This window comes from Balaenoptera physalus (genome assembly GCF_965194825.1).
Source record: "Balaenoptera physalus genome assembly, chromosome: 13".
Lineage (NCBI taxonomy): Eukaryota > Metazoa > Chordata > Mammalia > Artiodactyla > Balaenopteridae > Balaenoptera > Balaenoptera physalus.
The window spans coordinates 68,559,900-68,578,873 of record NC_138892.1 but is presented as its reverse complement, the minus strand read 5'-3'; the positions used below and the strand labels follow the sequence as shown (position 1 = coordinate 68,578,873).

Here is an 18,974-nt window from a genome sequence, read left to right as displayed (position 1 = left end):
ATGGACATCTTTGGGGGGACCGTTTTTCTGCCTACCACATTAACCTTTTCAAGATAATTTCTGGCTCTGAGTTTCTGTTCTCACAAAACTGTTGATCTCTCTTCTGTCTTGCCTCCCACTCCTGTACTTTCTGCTCCTGCCAGCCTGAACGCAGAGGGCAGCCTTCTCAGTGTCCTGCAAAACCACTCACACGAGCAGGGCTTACTGATGTTTGGGGCATGGAGGAGAAACTCAAACAACTTGAATTTCGAAATGCAGAACCTCCATCTTTTCAGTCTCTTATCCCACCCTACACCTGGGAATTTTGCTGCGGTTGTTGTTTACTTATCACCCTTCTTTGTAGGCTCCAGAATCCTACCCTTCTGCCCTGTCTTCCTCCCGTCATGTCCAACTTCCTTCTCATTCTTTCTCTTCCCTCCCCTAACCTTTCTTCTCTGTCCCTCATTACCAAGTTTGTGTTCATTCTCTTTGTAGAGCAGTTAAATTCTTTTTTTTTTTTCTTTCTGTTTTTGTAGAACAAAACCCTCTGGGTTTCAGTGTGTCCTTCCGCATTTCTTCACCAGGGCTTTATCCCCCATCTTCAGTGAGAATTATCAGTGTCTGTCTGTAAACAAAGACGTCTCCCTTTTCCCCACTTCAAACCGTCCCCCTCAAAAAAAGATTCTGATCTTAGCTGTGAAATGAGTATATTTTTGCCCTACTGTGCAGTAGACAGCCCTTACCTTGGGCTCATAGTTAGATTTTTCCCAATGAGTGAAAGTAGGTCATGTGCAAATAATACTGTGTTTCTATGTGAAAATAAATATATCAAATAGAGGAAAGGCTTAACTCATTACCAATAAAAAAAAGCATTTTCTGAAGGAAATAGGTTAATTATTTAACACTAAATTTTTGTGAATAATTTGTTGTCAGTGAGCTATTTTCTGATTTAAACAATCCAGGAGAAGAGTATATTTCCTAAACGGGTACTCACTGAGAAATTCATACAAAATGAAACTTGTTCACGTGAAATATTTAAAAACAAAGGATGTATTATAGTATCTGTGGTCTGTTTATACCTTCACTTCAAGTAAGCACATTGTTGCAAGTTCCAGTGAGCTGAACTTCGCCTTCAGATATTTCTTCTACTAGCCTTGTTTGAAAACTAGGAGCACTAAATCAGCGCTCCAGCGCCAGTCCGTGGCCCGGGGGTTGGGGACGCCTGCGCTAAATGTTAGGCAAATTAGAGAGTGGGTTGGGTTCTTCCCATCACTGCATCTGCTCTTTGTAAAGGTTCCAGTTTCCTTCCTACGTTTTCATACAAACTTTTAACATACTAAAGATATATCAGTTACTTTTGCTACCCAAAACCACACCCATCCCAATAATACATAGGAAGGGAAAAGAAAACTTATAAAATTTAGTAGCTATTTTCACACCATTTAAATATGTCAAAAGGAACATAGGAAACAAGGAACAAAGGAAATGAATTTCACCATATACTCACCTGCCTCCACCCCCAACTCCACTTGGGGTCCTTGACCAGGATTCTCAGAGCAAATGAAGGCCACGTGGTGCTGTGATCCAGGCTCCATCTGGGTGGCGGGGGGGGGGGGGGGGTCTCTCCAGCACCTGGCATTTAGTAGGTCTTCAGTAAGAGCCAACTGAGTGAATGAGTGACTCATACGCTTCAAATACAAACATCAGTAAATTAATAGAATTGTTTGTTGGACCCTGAGAAGAAGCTTAGAGCCCTTTGGCTCTAGCCTCACTTTTTTGATAGTTGGGGCATGCCTGGGAATTTTATTCTGTACTTGACAAAAAGGCTAGTACAATTCCTGTGTTAAGCTACTTGCTCTGGAGAAATTTTATGATAAAATATTAAGAAAAATAGAGTTAAATATCCAAAATGCCTTAGCATTGTCCTTTGCTGTTTAGATAATGGATGGCCGTAATTTTCTTCTTTATATGTTTTCTATATTTTCCTCAGTGAGTATTCGCTATTCAGATAATAAGAAAAAGCAAACTCTTAACAAGAGGAAATGTTTCTTCTCAAGATATGATTTGGCTAGAGAATGAATCAGAGACATACAATAAGAGAATCCTAAATGCAGGGATCCCTCACTCTACACACTCGGTCTTAAAATTCAGGAACAGTAAACTCAGGAGCAAAATAGATTCAGATGGTGAAGGATGCTTGTATTCAAAATTAGCAAGTGGGAATGTCCTAAACAGAAATGGTGATCGGTATGTGGATTAAATATGATAATGAAGAGACAAAGACAAAATGGGGTGTAAAGTGCTTCACACCATGCTTTACACATAATAAGTACTCGGTAAAGGGCAATTTGTTATGATACTGTTACACTAATATGCATGGTCAATTGCTAAGAAAATTATTTTGTAACCCCTGGTAGAGGGAGGAAGCTTCCAGCCTTGGCCAGGGGAAGAAGTATCCAGTGTCTGTATTTTTTTAAAGTTCTGTATGTGATTCTCATGTGCAGTCAGATTGATATCCCTGTACTAGAGTCATAACCCAATAGAATATCCAAAAGACCATGGGCAGTGATGAATAGACTGCAACCCAAGATTTCCTGCTACAGATGAGTGGTTCAACTCAGACTGAACAAGAGGCTCAGAGCCGAAGATCAGAAAAGCAAGCTAGTCATTTCTTCTCATTTGACCTAATATGATTGGTGGAGGCAATGGAGGCAGTACGGTACAAGACACAAGTACCAGATGAGTTAGTCATGCAAGTGGCTGCCAGGACAGAAGTTTCATCCTGAATCCAAGTCATCGTGGGTTTGGGTCCCCGATAGTAAAAGACCTGCTTCTCTGGGGCATGGAGAGGATTCCGCAAGAGGCTGAGGCTGGAAGTGTGAGGCAGAGTGAAAAGTAAACCAGTAGAAACCAGTGATCTTGAGTTTGGGTGTCATGAAGGGTGATGGATGTGTGCGGTCCTCGGTGCCACGTGCGCGACAAGGCCCCTGGAATGTCTGTAAAACCGCGGATTCCTGGCCACACCTCAGACTTGACTGATCACAGAGCTCTGGGTTGTGGCCTAGGAAGTAGCACCAGCAACAAGCGTTCCACATCATTCTTATAAGTGCTGGAGTGAGATCCGAGTCAAGATTCTAAGTAACTTAGGCTGCATTTACTGTTGGCCTCAGCCAGTTAGCCTGGATTGGTCAAAAAGATAATCCCACACAGGGGATTTTGATGTGTTAGGAAGTTTGCTAAATACCTCACCTGTTCTGAATCATTTAATCCTGGTAACAACCCTGGGCGGTGTAGGTTTTATCACCCCATTTTATGTGAACTTGACTGAAGTTAAATAACGAATAAGCAGTGAAGTGTGGGTTCCGACTCAGGGGTGTCTGAGTCCATATCCCCTCCACTTCCACAGCCTCCTGCTGTTCCCCTAATGTCATAGAAGAAAGAAGTGGGGAAAGATTGTGAAGCCAGGGCCATGTTTCGTTGTAGCGAAATCTCCCCTTAGCAAACCTGGGGGAGTGGTCAGTGAACAGTTAACACTGACATCAGTAGCAACGGGCAACCCATCATGGTCAGCTATTTTTAATTCACCTCTTACACTCTGAGTGTGTGTGTGTGTGTGTACACGCGTGTTCACGTGCAATGTATACAATGGTCTTTACAGTGAAATCCACACAAACGTGCTGTGTCGTCAGCTGGAGCTTAGCCAGATGCTAAGTTGTTTGTTGTTGTCGTGTGTCTTCTGATGAAGTCGACAAGTAAACCGCAAGCCAGCTGTTGCTTCAGGGGACAACAGCCCTGTAGGCTACAGGTGCACACCTTGTTTCACTGACAACTGTTTCCGATTTCTTTTCAGTTCAAATTGCCATTAAAAAAGTGGGGACGGGGCTTCCCTGGTGGCACAGTGGTTAAGAATCCACTTGCCAATGCAGGGGACGCGGGTTCGAGCCCTGGTCTGGGAAGATCCCACATGCTGCAGAGCAGCTAGGCCCGTGAGCCACAACTACTGAGCCTGCGCGTCTGGAGCCTGTGCTCCGCAACAAGAGAGGCCGCGATAGTGAGAGGCCCGCGCACTGCGATGAAGAGTGGCCCCCACTTGCCGCAACTAGAGAAAGCCCTCGCACAGAAACGAAGACCCAACACAGCCATAAATAAATAAATTAATTAATTAATTTTTTAAAAAAGAGGTATCTCTAAACATTAAAAAAAAAAAAAAAAAAAGTGGGGACGCGTTCATTTGGCTCACAAGCTTCTGAGAAAGAAAACCGCATAACCCAGGAGGAGACACCAGGCTGCTCTGCGGGGCAGCATCCAGTAGGGGGCAGAGCACTGGGCCGCCAGTTGGGTCTGTGTTTCCTGCAAGCTCTGCACTGACTTTGAGGAAACATGTCACTTCTTTGGTCTTTAATTTGTTCAGCCGAAAATAGGGTCTTGGAGCTGTTTTATCCAGTGTCAAAGTATGTCCCTTTTCTGCTCCGTGCCCCTCAATGGCTCCCCACTTCCTTCAGAGTGAAAAACGGCCCAAATCCTCACCGTGGTCTCTTAGGCTCCCCCCCCGCGGCAACCAACAGACTTATTTTCCTCTTAGCCCTGGACCACACTGGCCTCCATGCTTTTTTAATTTTCTCTGGTGATTTTCAGTCTGGAAAGACCATCTTCGATAATAGCAGGGAAATGGAAAAAAAAACCCAAAACTAAAGTTAATCAAGTGGGGAAAATATCTTTTAAAAATTAAAATGCCCACATGAAAAGGAGGTAGGAGGAAAAATCATAGTAGTTACAATTTGGATAAACCCAGGTATGTAGTCAATACTATTTTTCAAAATATTTTGGGGTAGGGAGGCAGAAATAAAAAGAAATTGAGCATGAAAACAAGAAATTAAATTCTTGGGAAGATGATGTGTTCAGCTCGAAATACTAGTAATACTTTTATGCCCTTGGTCTGACAATATTCTGATTGATAATTTGATCTTTTTTGGCAGCTGGGTCATGAATCTAATTGGACGGTGTCGCACAGTTTCGGGAGCAGAAAAGAAAACCCCACGATGGGAACAGGACTACCATCTGCAGCCCATGGGCAAACTGGGATTATTTTATGAATACCTTGAAATGAGTAAGTCACTCGTGAGATTTTGGGTGATATGAATTATATTGGAACATGTTTTGGATCCCCAAAGTATCGATTCTAGAGCCAGATAATTATCTAGCCTATTGAAATGGAGTCCGTTTTTCTCCACTCGATAAAATTATACAATCAGGCTTTCAAATAAGGTGACTGTGTGTATCTTTGTCAACATTGATGTTGTACAGAGCTGAAGATTTACTACCCAGCAATGAAATGGAATATTCATCGAGGTATGTCTTCACCATTGATTGTTGGAGGATTCTAACCATGTTGTCTAAGAATGAACTCAGAGCTGTTATTAGATGTGACGCAGCCTGGGCTGGAGTCCATGCAGCACAGCTGCTGGCCAATACCCTTCTGAACAGAGTCGTATAAGCAAGCCTGTGCAGAAAGCCCGTGGGAGCAAGAGTCACAGGGTCCCCCCCACCCTCCACATCTCACACTTGCCTTTGACATTATATCTATGTCTTCTGGCCAGTGGTTTCTGCCTGGTTCCTTGAGTGACCTCAGGGCAAATCACTGGCTTGAATTTGGAACTATTTTGCTGGTCTGGAATTAAGATTTAGCACAGGTCCCCTCCTTCTCGAACATCTTTGTCCATTTCTGTAGTATTTGCTTGGGCTCTGTTTCTCTTCAGTTGAACTTGATTTTGAGCTCTCAGTTGCCTTTAAATGGATGCATCTCAAAATAGATTTCCATAGGAAACACCATCTTTTCTATTATGCATGACACACTTTTATCTAATAGAAGGCTAACAATAGACATGTTTTGTATCTGTGCCCTTTCAGCTCACCACTGCGTTGAATTACAGTTTTTTAAGCTTAGGAGAACAGGAGAGGATTTTGACAGGCTTTGCATTTACGCATGGGGGTTTGTGTATTTGTAGAGACACCCCTTTGTGGTTCCTGTTTGTCAGTCTGCAGATAGAGGGAGGTTTTTATTAAATCACATTCTATATATAAAATAATTGCTTTTAAAAATATACATTATACATGGAAACGCACCTGCTTCCTTCAGTGAGTGAAAGGTTCATCTTGTAGCTTCTTCAGTCAACAATGCTTTGCAGCCGGGAGTCTGATTTGAATTTCATTTTTGCTTTTGTTATGTTTCGTGACCAGGTTCCATTAAGGGTGTAGCTGTGGTAAATAATGTAGAAGCTATGTTTATTTATTTATTCTGTTTATTTTCAAAAGAACTACAAGACAATTACCTGTTATTCCAAAATGAGTCATAATTGTAAATATTTCTTATTGGAGCTATTATCAGCATTAATAATAACAGCATTCTGGGACAGAATATCATTTGTTATTTTAACACACAAAAAAAAACTTGGAAAAGTTATTTTTTCTGTAGTTAGACAAATAAATGGTATTGAAAGGAAAAGTTATATGGTCATGCTTTGGGGAGAAATTGATAGGACTTGTAGAATTTCATAGTCTCATTAAAATAATTACCAACTAAATAATTTGGCCTCACACGGATGGACCTAGAGATTATCAGACTAAGTGAAATAAGTCAGACGGAGAAAGACAAATATCATGTGATATCACTTATATGTAGAATCTAGAAAGATGATACAAATGAACTTACTTACGATACAGAAACAGACTCACAGACATAGAAAACAAAATTATGGTTACCAAAGAGGAAAGTGGGGGAAGGATAAATTAGGAGTTTGGGATTAACAGATCCATACTATTGATACTTTATATAAAATAAACAACAAGGTCCTACTCTTTAGCACAGGGAACTATATTTCAAAATAATAATAATAAAATAATAATTCAGCCTCACACTACCCTATAAGAAAGGATGGAATAACAGTGGTTATAGAGAAATTAAAAATTTTTTTTTCTTTTCCATTATGGTTTATTACAGGATATTGAATATAGTTCTTGTGCTATACAGTAGGACCTTGTTGTTTATCTATTTTATATATAATAGTTTTTATCTGCTAATCCCAAACTCCTAATTTATCCCTCCCCCAGTTTTTTAGATTTATTAAATTGTTTTCCTATTATCCAAATAATCCTTAATGAATTAGAAAAATTAATCAGTTTCTGAGAGTAGGCAGTCTGTTATTCTGTATTCAACACCAGAGTGAAATGTATGTTTTGTTCTTTTGGTTTGTGGGAGATAGAATTTCCAAATGCCTTTTGAATTATTTTTGTTCTCTAAAGTAAACATAGAGTGCCTTTGTGGGTGAGCTCATCCCCACAGTTTCCTCCTTCCAGTTTTCCCTGTATTCATTAATGACAGCACCATCTACCTTTTTAATTATGCATCTTGGCTACTGAAGGGAAACATCTTCTGACAGACAGCACTGGAGCCCCCCACCCTTGCTTAGTTAGGCCTTGCGCCCAACCACCAGCTCTGGTCCCCTCTGCCCCATGGAGGGAACTCCAACTCCCCTCTGCCTGAAAACCCTTCCCCTCCTTTTCTACCTGGAAGAGTTCCTACCCAGCCTCAGCAGGAACCCTCAACTTTTCACACAGAGTTTCTGCTCTCTTCTCTAGGTATCAATCGCACTTGACTCTTGTCTTGATAGTATGTGATTGTGTGCATGCCTCTCTCCCTGGCTAGACTGGTCCTGTTGGAGGTTAGCACTCAGGCCTTTGCATCTTTCAGTCCTCAGCTGGGACACCACTGCCTGGACCCTCAGAAATATTTAAGTGACTTGAGCTTGGAGTCCCAACACACCCAAATACAGCTGTTAGTTGAGTTTACAGTGGCATTGCCCCAGCGGCCCCCGCCAGGTTCTGTAGGGGCATATGTGTTTTGAGTGAAATTTCTTTATTTTGTTTAGTGAATTCCCCACCATCCTTTGAGATTATTAGAGTGAGCCTGGGTTGTTAACCAAAATTGCCTCCCCAGGTGTATGGTCCTGACTTCTGAGAACTCAGACTTGGGACCTAAGATAAATAGTCTGTCAGTCTTAAAATCTGAAAAGCCACAGGATACCGTTTTGTACTTAGAGCACCGTACAGCACAAACAGCTGTCTCTCGAGAACTTGATGATGCCTTCCCAGTGGGCGGGTGCTACAGATGAAATGCAGTAAAATGATGAAATGGGCCCTGCTTGTCTCTGGTACTGCCTCTTTCACCCTTGCATGTTCACTTGATCTTACCTTCATATTTAATTTTCTCCATTTAATTTACTGTAATTAATACCACTTGTTCTTCAACATCTCCTTGCACCTGCCCCTCTCTTTCCCTCTCTCTCCAGTGCTACACCCTCTCAGGCCTCCTCTGCACTCTCCAGGACCAGGCCTGTCTTCCCCCACTCCCCCATCTCTGCTCTGTTTCTTCCCACCACCTGCATTGACATTTCCTCATCTTTGCAGGATGAACTTTCCAAAATGGCAACTAGGTGACTGGGGAGGATTTGTAGGCCTCTCATCTCTTTACTCATTCATTCATCCATCCATCTAACAACGATTGAGCAACTGCTTTGCCAAACACTGTATCAATTGCTGGGGATACCAAGAAAAGTAAGACTTGGTATCTGGCCTCCCAGGGCCAAGCAATGGATGGTGAGTACTTGGTGGATTGCTAAGCAGGTGAACACAAATCAGACTTCCTAGAGCAGGTGATATTTAAACTGGATGTTGAAGGGTGAATGGAAGGTAGCTATCTAAAGTGTGATAGAGGTAATGGACATTTCACGCAGAGAGATGGGTGCAGTTTCAAGTACAAGAGCATGGAACAGCTTGGCCAGTTCAGAGAACGGCAAGTAAACAAAGTATGGCTAGAACAAAGGATCCGTAGGTGGGAATATCAGGTAAGCAAGGGCTATATCATGATGGGTCTTGTGTGCTTAACCAGGAGACTTGAACTTATCCTTAAAGAAATAGGGATACCTTGGAATATTTGTAAGCAAGAGAATTGCATAGTGTTTATGTCAAAGAAGATCAGATTATTCTGGCAGCAGAATGAAGATAATATTTTGGGTGGGGCCTGCATTTGGTGGGGAGAGGGTATTTCAGGGGGCTATACCGGCTAACCCACACAACAAGGGATAAGCACCTACATGGAGGCTGTGGGCTGAGGGAAAGGAGACAGATTTGATAGGTGTTAAAGAGATGGCTAGAATGGCAGGTGAGGAATAGAACTGTTAAGATAACTTCTAGGAGAGTGAATATGCAGGGTGGAATATAAGGAGAGGGGTTGGTTTTGAAAACATGGTTCTGTGTTGGATATTTTGAGTGTGAGGTGTCTATGAGACATCTGAGAGGCGAGGTCTGTTATTAAGTTGGATTTGCCAGTCGGGAACTCAGAGGAGCTGCGGGTGAGACCATGGGGGTGATTCGGGCATTGCCAGGCAGAGAATTGATGATGAGGCCCTGGGGAAAAGGGGCGTTTAAAGGGTAAATGGGAGAAGAAAAATCCGCAAAGAGAAAGAAGAATAGCAGAACAGTTGGGAGAAAACTAGCAGAGAAGGCTATCACCTTGCTTGAAAGGGATTTGAATATTGACTGAAAGGAGCATAATGAAAAGGGGGAGGGGGAGGCAAAAAAGCAAGAGCGAATAAATAAAGTCCCCTTAATTGCCGGGACTGTGGGAAAAAATACAAGAAGCACTATAGTTAGATATCTTTAAAAATTTATATCTCTGTGTGTGTGTGTGTATGTGTGTACACACACACTTCTACCTTGGCTTTTTAAAACTATTTAAGTAAACAAAAATCAAGGGGGAAAAACATTCCACAGAGAGGAAAATATTTGGCCATACCAAAAGCTGCCGGCAGGGGGCGGGGTGGGGGGCGGGGAGGGCACTGCGGGAAAAGCTGCCCAGTAATCAAATAAACAAGGACTGAAAACGTACACTGGCTTTGGCACGCGCAGCCACCAACAGAGTTAGCAAGACGAGTTTCAGTGCAGTGGTGAGGGCCACAGAGGATGCAGAGCTTTGAGTGATGGAGAAATAATCAGCGCAGGTACTTCTTCAAGAAACTTGACTTTAAAGAAGAAAGCATAGAAAGTATCAGCAATTCAGGGTCATGAGAAAGTTTCAGGCAAGGATTGTTTTTGTTTTTACAATGGATGTTTTTTGCCTTGCTGAGTTGATAGGCCTTTGTTGTTGTTCTTGGTTTCAAAAGCTGTTTAGAAAGTTCTTCTCACTTGAATATCAGAGCAGATTATACCATGCTGGTCTTTTTCTGGTGCTTTATTTTTTAATTAAAAATGTTTAATCCATCGAATTTATTTTGCTATCAAAAGTGAGGTCTCCATACCAGTTCTTCTAATGATTTAGCTAATTACTCCAATACTTGAATCCACTGATTTGAAACATCATTTTTATAATATACTAAAATCCCATGAATATCTGCATCTGTTCTTGAAATCTATTTAATTCATACTCTCTATTAATGCACTAGTTCTGAACTGTTACCATAGCAATATAATACACATTAATATCTCTTAGAACTGGTCCCATTTTATCCTTTTTCAGAAATATCCCTAACACTGTCACTTTAAACATCCCTCCTCATTATTTCACTTGTGTACTTGTATATATTTCTTGAAGAACTTTAGCATCACCTTTCAGCTTTTTTTCTTAAATCCATTTGGGATTATTAACTAAATTTGCATTCAAATTCTAAACTTTATTTTGGAGAAAAAAATCTGACATGTCCCCAGACTTGAGTCTTCCCAATTAACAGTATGGCGCACCCATTCATTCATCATTATTTGTTTTTCTTTATTTTTTTAAGTCAGTTATCATAACCATCTTAACATTTCTCACTAATTTATTTCTAAATAGTCTGTGCCTTTGTTGTCATTATGAATGGTATCTTTTCTCCTCTGGATTTTTAACTGGCTTTACTGCTAATAAAGTCCTAATTTCTGGCTTCTCTTGAATAGTAAGGAGATCTGGCAGCATTGGGCCCTCGTTCCAATACGGTGCCTCTGAGCAGTCCCTTCCATTAGGACGTCCGCTTGCCAGTTCGCCAGTTACTGTACCCATTCCACACATTTCTCTTGCTTGCCTGGCCCCTGGAGGCGGATGAGTTCATTTAGGGTTGGGTGACTCATGGACACAGATGTTGACATCACTGCTCGGTGACATGCTGCTGACTCTATAACGTCACGAACTCTGGTCCTTGCCTGTGTGATTTCCCTGAACACAGCGGCTCCTGCCTGGCCTGTAGACTGGCCAGATCTTTCCAACCCTGACTGCTTTTCTGCGACACTTTCTGGCCTCTCATATCAGAAGCAATTGCCAGCTCCTCCTACCCAGCCACCGCCTCCAGAGTCTTGCCCTTCCGGGCCAGAGTGATCCCTGCCCCTTGGCTGAGCAATAGCCCTAAAGGGCCTGTAAATTTTCCTCTGATCCACTGTCTTAGTTATATCCCTATGCTAGTTCACTTGAAAGGTCTGCCAGTTAGGAGAGAAGGGTGTGAAACTTTTTTAGATCTCTGGCCTTATCATAGCTAACCCTACCTTCCCATGGTACAGCTTCCCCCATATCTCTGCTGCCCCATCTATAGCGAAGCCACATAAATTACAGACAAAGGAAAAGAACTTCTAAGCCACCACCCCAATTTTGACTTACTGTGACCATATAGACTGCAACAATATCGAAACAAAAGTTCCTGAAAAAGGATTATATTTTGACTTATTAAGACACTTACTGCATTACATTTCCATGATTTGTAATAATATCCCAAATTCTCTGAATGTGCTGCACTTGCATTCACAGACTCAGGGGAGCTTGTTCATTTGCTTATTTTCAGCGTATTTCCTCCAGCATTCTCCAAACACAGGCTTCCCAAATTTACATTTGGTACATTTCTTATTTCTTTTTAGCTTGTTAGGTATTTCCACAATATTCCTTTTCTTTTTTTTTTAACTCTAAATCACAAATCCTCTTCCAACATTCTATTATTTCTACACTGAGAATGAATAATATGCTTAGAGTGTCCCAAGTGTATTACTAGCAAATAACTATGGTTGACTAAAGATTTTTAAATATGTTATTCCTATTAAGTGTATATATGTGAAAGAAACAGGCTATAATTAGTCTTCTTTCCAGAGGTTTTATATTTGTCTTTTGTTTGGATTCTTTCACTGTTGAACATTATTATTACCACGAATGTCTTTTCTCTTTGGGATTTAGTTCACTGTTTGCCTTTCTCTTTCTTAACGAGAGTAAAGGAATGTGTGTTGTCCTTGCATCCATCCACCACTCCATGATGTGTGTCCATTCCATTGACAGTTATTCAGTTTGGGTTCGTCACCTTATTTGTGGCCTCTTTTCCACTGGCCCCTCTGTTGGCTCTGGTGAACAATATATTGGAAATAAGAGTGGACGCGTGGAAACTGACTACCCAGTATAGACGCATGGTGCCAGAAAAAGCCCAGGACATCGGAGCATGGCAGCCCATCATGCAAGGAATAGCAATTATGGCTGTGGTGACCAATGTGAGTAAATAGGCTTCACAGGGTGAAGACCTTGCAAAGTCCAAAAATGCATTAGGGCTGCTTCCTAAGGAATCCAGTGTTGGGTATTTCATAACGTGGGAGGAAGATGCTAATACTGTCATTCATATAAACAACATAGTTGCTATAACTGTAATTGTTATTTTTTAATGTATTTTGTCTATTGTACATTGCATATTATTACTGGTGAATTACAAGACCTCTTACAGAGGCAGTTGCTAAGAATAGTGACCATGAAGCTACTGTCGCTCATTTGCTAGTTTTTATTCAATAGAAACATGGTAGTAGTATTAACGGTAAGTACTAACTCTTTTAACCCTCACATGACTATAAAAGGAGTTACCCAACAGTGCTTTTATAATGGAGATAGAAATCTGTCCATTTAGAGTTTGAAGACCCTAAAATAAGAACAATCATGCCACCACATTTTACTGTATATTCCAGACGACGAATTTAAAATAGGAACTATTTGATGATGAAGTATAAACGCTTTGTGCATTCCCAGCCATTCCTTGCCTTCCTCGTGCCCAGGGGCAGAGGTTCCTTGAGGAGGCAGATTTAGGGCACGTCTCATCTCTCCTCACACCACCCGTGGTCTTTCCTACCCACTGTTGGTCATTAGCTAAGCGTCCTCACGCCCTGCATGTGTCTGAGTGATGAGGGAATAGAATGCAGTTGTTTACACCCTGTACCGATTATGGACCAGTCTGAACAGTCTCTCTCCTTCCCCACCCCTGCCCTCACCGGCCAACAGGGAGCGGGCAAGCAGAGCAATTCCCATGCCAGCCCATCAGGGAACCGCCTTCCCTAGAAATGCCCGTACAACCAGGGCTATTTCCTCCCTTATTTCACTGCCAATTTCACTCCCAGATTACAGTCCCCAACAAAGTGATATCCCAGTTTTAACAACTTCTTAATCAAGTCACACTTACCCTGCATCTGCCACCTTTTCCCACGAGCACTTGTAGAAACAGAACAGAGTGGGGCAGTGCCTGAGCCGAGGCTCCCAGCACTGCAGCTTCCCAACTGCACGATCTTGGGCCAAGCCTTAACCCTTCAGAGCTTCATTTTATCGTTTGTAAATCGAGTAATTCCCTATCACGTATTTTCAGACTATTATATACCACAAAGGGGGCTTAGGGAGTTCAGTGAGTTAATGCATGGAATGCACAGAGCCTGGTCCTCACGGAATGTTAACAGCTGCTTTGTTATCATCTTGATTACACATCATCATTTACAGTGACAATGTAGACCTTGCCAGGTGTCAAAACTAGAGGCACAAGAATTTTACGGTGCGTCACTGTCTGGACCATGGTCACAGTTTTACACAATAAGACAAGTTATCTGGAACCCAGCTGTCACCCCCCAAGAACCCTCAATTTATCTGGATTGCATGCTGTCCCTCCTTTTTGGAGAAAGTTGACAAATCACACACAAAACAACCGCTAGATTGTGTCGGTTTCCACACACCCAGATAGCCCCCACCTTCAGCGTCCACTGCACTGCGAAACGTAGGCTGACGTTCAGAAATATGACAGCGAGGCCTTTCAAGCTCCACAGTCATAAAAGTACGAATCTGTCATGTTCAATATGCTATACGACACGAAGCCAGGCAGGAACGCGGACTTGTGTGCTTGCAATTTTTAGCAACAAGGTTTGAAACTAAAAGCATTTTTGTTTGACCTTCAGCAAACCAGAAAATTCAATTGACTCCTACTCCCCATTACTCAAGCGTCCTGGTCTGATTGTATGAGGCACCTTTTCCTCGTCCCCCCAGCATGGCTCCATGCCATTAGCGCAGATGGAGTATTGGCTGTGTCTCTAAGACGGCTCTACGCGCATGTGTGTGTGCACACACAGGCACACACACGCCCACTAATTGGTGCTACTGGTTCTCATCTAGTAGATGTTTTTTCTTATAACTCGGGCATTGTTTTATTATGCCCTAGAAAAATTGCTTATTCGATCCTCTATTGAACTATGGACAATCCTTTTTTCCATATTAAAATTTGTGACAGCTTCCAAGATGCAGCTCCTCTTTATGTTTGCGTATAATTCTGTAAGAGTTAAACATGTATATTATCCCCTCACATACCTAATTTGTGCCTTCCCAATCTCATGTGCACAACAATAGCTAGCTTCCCATAATAGGAGAACTTTTAGGAAGCAGGAAGAAGAGAACAGGCACCAGGGATATGAAAGGGCATCAAGCAGGAGTCTGGTATAAAATCATTCATTCTAAAGCTGCTGGTTCAATAAATAAGCTGAATTGACATTGTTGTATCATGCCAGAGCATCTGCTATTGAAGACCTATTTTAATTTATTTTGATATAAATGGAAAATTGTGTTTGGGACAGCATGGGAAATGAAGCACACTGCATTTATTTGTAGTCTTGCAGTGTGTCTCAAAGCAGCTCAATTCAGGAGGAAAAAGTATCTTGTCAGAAGGCAATAGAATTATCTTCCTTGTTGGAATTTTTGTAGCTTTTTGAAGCACATCTGCAGGTGATTCTATAAAAAGCTAAAGTTGAGTTAAATGATAACAGGAAATTTTAATCTATTGAAATCTAGGAAAAGTAAAGTATTCTTGTCCTTCACCACCGACAGGCAAGCCTACACGCACCCAAAGAGACTCCACATCAGAGGAAATGACAAAGCTGGTTCTATTGGGGGGGGGGGAATTTTTCAGTAGAAAAGCCCCTCAGTTGTTTTTCTTGCTTTACCTGAGACCTTGTTTATTGGCCTGTGGTCTCACTGTGCCTAAACCATATGTTCAGATGAATACTATTAAAATCGTGTTGTGCAAAAAACATGTCTTTTCTTCTGCTTCAGTAAATGACCAAAACATTTAGCTTTGTTTATTCACATAGAATTTGGATTGAAGAATATTCTTTACTTTCTCCTTCCTTCAAACCGGTTTTACACATTGAGAGATTAAAGCCCAAATTAAAGAATTTTGGAGAAAATTCATGTAATTCATAATAACTTTAGATCCTAATAAATGTCTGCCTGGTGTAGACTCTGGTTTAAGACTGACCCATATTTATTTCTTTAATCTGGGAACACACTAAACTCTCTTTATGTTATTTGATAACTTACAGTGTTTTTAACTCTATCTTTTTAACCTTTTGGAAGTTTAGAGGCTTAGACACTAGGTCTAACAAAATAGATATCATTGCTTGACTGTATGAATAGAACGATCCCAATACAATTTCTTGTTACTACATTTTATTAAAGTAACAGAGTTCTTGCTGTCTAATAAAGCAACAGACGTAAGTATATACTGAGAGTTTAAATCAGACTATGGGTTGACTTGTCTAAACAAGTCAAGATACTATAGGGAAAAAGTATGAATTTGAAGGAAAATAGATATTATGCAGTTAGTATTCTATTTTTAAGAGGTAAGTGATAAAAAGGTAGCTTTTTCTCAATTATTTATCTACAAAGGAATCATATAAAGCCAACCTATTTTCATAATATTGACCTTAGTATGACGCATACAAAAGGGCCTTCTAAATCATAAAAGACTAAATTATATCAAATAGTGCTCCAAGGTTGATTGAATTTCATTATATTCTAATTTTTTAAAATATAATTTACAAATAACATATGCAAGCAGCTCTTGTGTTGTCCACAATACCCTAGTCTACAATTATTCTTACTGTACTTAAGACACATAATAGGCAACTATCAGGCCTTTGCTTTTGAACTGCAGGTGGACTTCTGGACATTCCCTTAAAGACCAAAAGCAAAGGAACTATTTTACTTTAAAGCAGCTGCTCAAAGACTTTAGGATACTCACTACCTATATCCATTTGACAGGAAAGAATTAAGGTTTCTGTGTCTTTAATTTTTAAAAAAATCAACTGATGAAAATGTAATTCTGGCATGTCGGTTAACCTTAGCTATAAAGGCTCTCAATTAATACTCCCTTTACTGTTTTCTTCCCAACATAGGCCATGATCATTGCTTTCACATCAGACATGATCCCCCGCCTGGTGTATTACTGGTCCTTCTCCGTCCCGCCCTATGGGGACCACCCACACTACACCATGGAGGGATACATCAACAACACTCTCTCCTACTTCAACATTGCCGACTTTAAAAGCAAAAGCAAGGAAAATCCGTACACTGAGCTTGGTGACTATACCACATGCAGGCAAGTTCTGCTTATAAGTGTTTAAAAATGCGCTTCATCTTTTAAAGGAATTTTATTGTAATATAATTCTATTTGGTATCATTTAAATAAAATTGCTAAAGATGTTTTCTTCCTAGCTTTCTTTTCAGTCAGACTTTAAAAAGGATGGGATATAAAAGTTAATACAGACTAGGGTTAGAACTTTCAAGCCAAACCATAAGGCAAGATTTTTAAATGAGAGTTTCAGATGATTACAGGAAGACTGATCCAGGGTGAAAGTCCTATATCTTAGAACTGAAGAAACTCTAAGAGTTCCAAAAAGCAAGATAATTCAGTTGTTATGACTAATGTGTTATTCAAGCACAACCTGACGGGTACTGAATGATGACAAACTAGTATGCACCATCACTTAACAAAGCAACACAAAGACAAAAATGTAAATACCTCAGCCTGGCCTAGCAGTGTTCTCTAAAAGTGTTCCAAAGCTCTCTGCACTAATATTAATGGCTGGTAAGATTAACTGTGGATAGTGTACACTTAGTTTTGTCAACTAAGCTACTAACTGAAAAGTTTGTTGACTGCGTGTCGTAGAGTTGTTTGTGTGTGTGTGTGTGTGTGTTTTCAATCAAAGTCTTAAACCTAAAGGAGGCTTTAAAATTCATTTAGTTCAACTCCTCAAAGCCTTCTCTGATTCACATTCTCAACAACACAACCAAGAAACCAGAGATAAGCCCCAGATAAATGTTTCCAAGTTACACATAGTAAAGCCTCTCCAGAATCCCTCATTGAATCTGGTTACTCTTACTTTACATAGTTCTAAAGAGGAATTAAACTAGGTCTAATAGGTTACAGGCAGAAAATGAGAGATGTGCTACCTGAGGGAAATACACTAACAGCAGTAGCATATGATGTCTGACAACAAAGAAATTAAGTAAGAAAATTATAAAAAGTAGGTTAGTATTCTCTGTAGAGAGAGATAGCCCCATAGGTGAGTGAACCCTGATGACACCATAATATAAATAAATTTATAAGCATGTTTCTGAAAATATGCTAACTTGTTTTAGTTATACTCTTTTGAGGAAGCAGGGATAAAATTTAAGATATTTTTCTTTTTTACAAAGATGGAATCCATCATTACCATCATCTTCCTCTTGTAAGTTAAATGAAGTATTACTGGAATAGTTATTTCAGGGTTTTGTCATCAAATTAAACTCTTGGAGAAAACTTGGGAGTTCCCTGCTGGCCTAGTAGTCAGGATTCCAGGCTTTCACTTCCATGGTCCCGGGTTCAGTCCCTGGTCAGGGAACTGAGATCCCACAAGCCATGCCATGTGGCGTGGCCAAAAAACAAACAAACAAACACTCGTAGAGAAAATTTATATGATGTCCAATTTAAAAGAGTGTTGCATGAAGTATGACCTTTTTTAATGGGCCCTTGTTTACAGCATTTGATCAAAAAGAATTATCTCCTGAAATGTCTCCATCTCATTTCCAGGTATCGTGATTTCCGGTACCCTCCTGGACACCCACAAGAGTATAAACACAACATCTATTATTGGCATGTGATCGCAGCCAAGCTGGCTTTTATCATTGTCATGGAGGTAGGAAAAGTATACTCTGAAATAGTTTATGAAGCAGTGTATTTGCAGGCTTTGTGTTGCCTCTTCTGACTTAAAATGTACAATATGTTATCTCTTGCTAATAATTATTTTATAACATTTGTTAATAAAATTTGACCTGAGAACAGTAATTAAATGAAGTTGGTTAGGCTTCCCTGGTGGTGCAGTGGTTAAGAATCCGCCTGCCAATGCAGAGGACACGGGTTCAATCCCTGGTCTGGGAAGATCCCACATGCCGCGGAGCAACTAAGCCCGGGCGCCACAACTACTGAGCCTGTGCTCTGGAGCCCGCGAGCCACAACTACTGAAGCCCGTTTGTCTAGAGCCCATGCTCTGCAATGGGAGAAGCCACCGCAATGAGAAGCCCACGCACAGTAGTGAAGAGTGGCCCCCACTCGCCACAACTAGAGAAAGCTTGCGCACAGCAACGAAAGCCCAACGCAGCCAAAAATAAATAAATAAAAATAAGTAAATTAATTTTTTTAAATAAATAAAGTTGGTTAACTCCTTTAAAAGTTATAAAAGCATGTTGTGTGCTAGGGGAATTCAATTCCTTTCAGTTCAGTATTAATTAAAGGCCTTTTTATTTGGGGCACTGGGCTCCATATTAGGCTATGAAGGGTCTTATTCAAGACAAGTAAGATATCATATTTTCCCTGGAGAAACTTTTATTTCTA

The 18,974-nt window shown here is 40.7% G+C and overlaps 1 protein-coding gene across 2 annotated transcripts in view; it reads left to right on the top strand.

Moving 5' to 3' along the window:
* The window catches only part of ANO6 (anoctamin 6), a 212,063-nt gene that overhangs the window by 181,168 nt on the left and 11,921 nt on the right, over nucleotides 1-18,974 (top strand). For both annotated transcript variants that reach the window (XM_082422554.1, XM_082422553.1), the window contains 4 exons: nucleotides 4,956-5,086; nucleotides 12,317-12,522; nucleotides 16,498-16,700; nucleotides 18,174-18,279. In XM_082422554.1, the coding sequence (XP_082278680.1) occupies nucleotides 4,956-5,086; nucleotides 12,317-12,522; nucleotides 16,498-16,700; nucleotides 18,174-18,279 (646 nt within the window). The remainder of the gene's footprint in view (nucleotides 1-4,955; nucleotides 5,087-12,316; nucleotides 12,523-16,497; nucleotides 16,701-18,173; nucleotides 18,280-18,974) is intronic.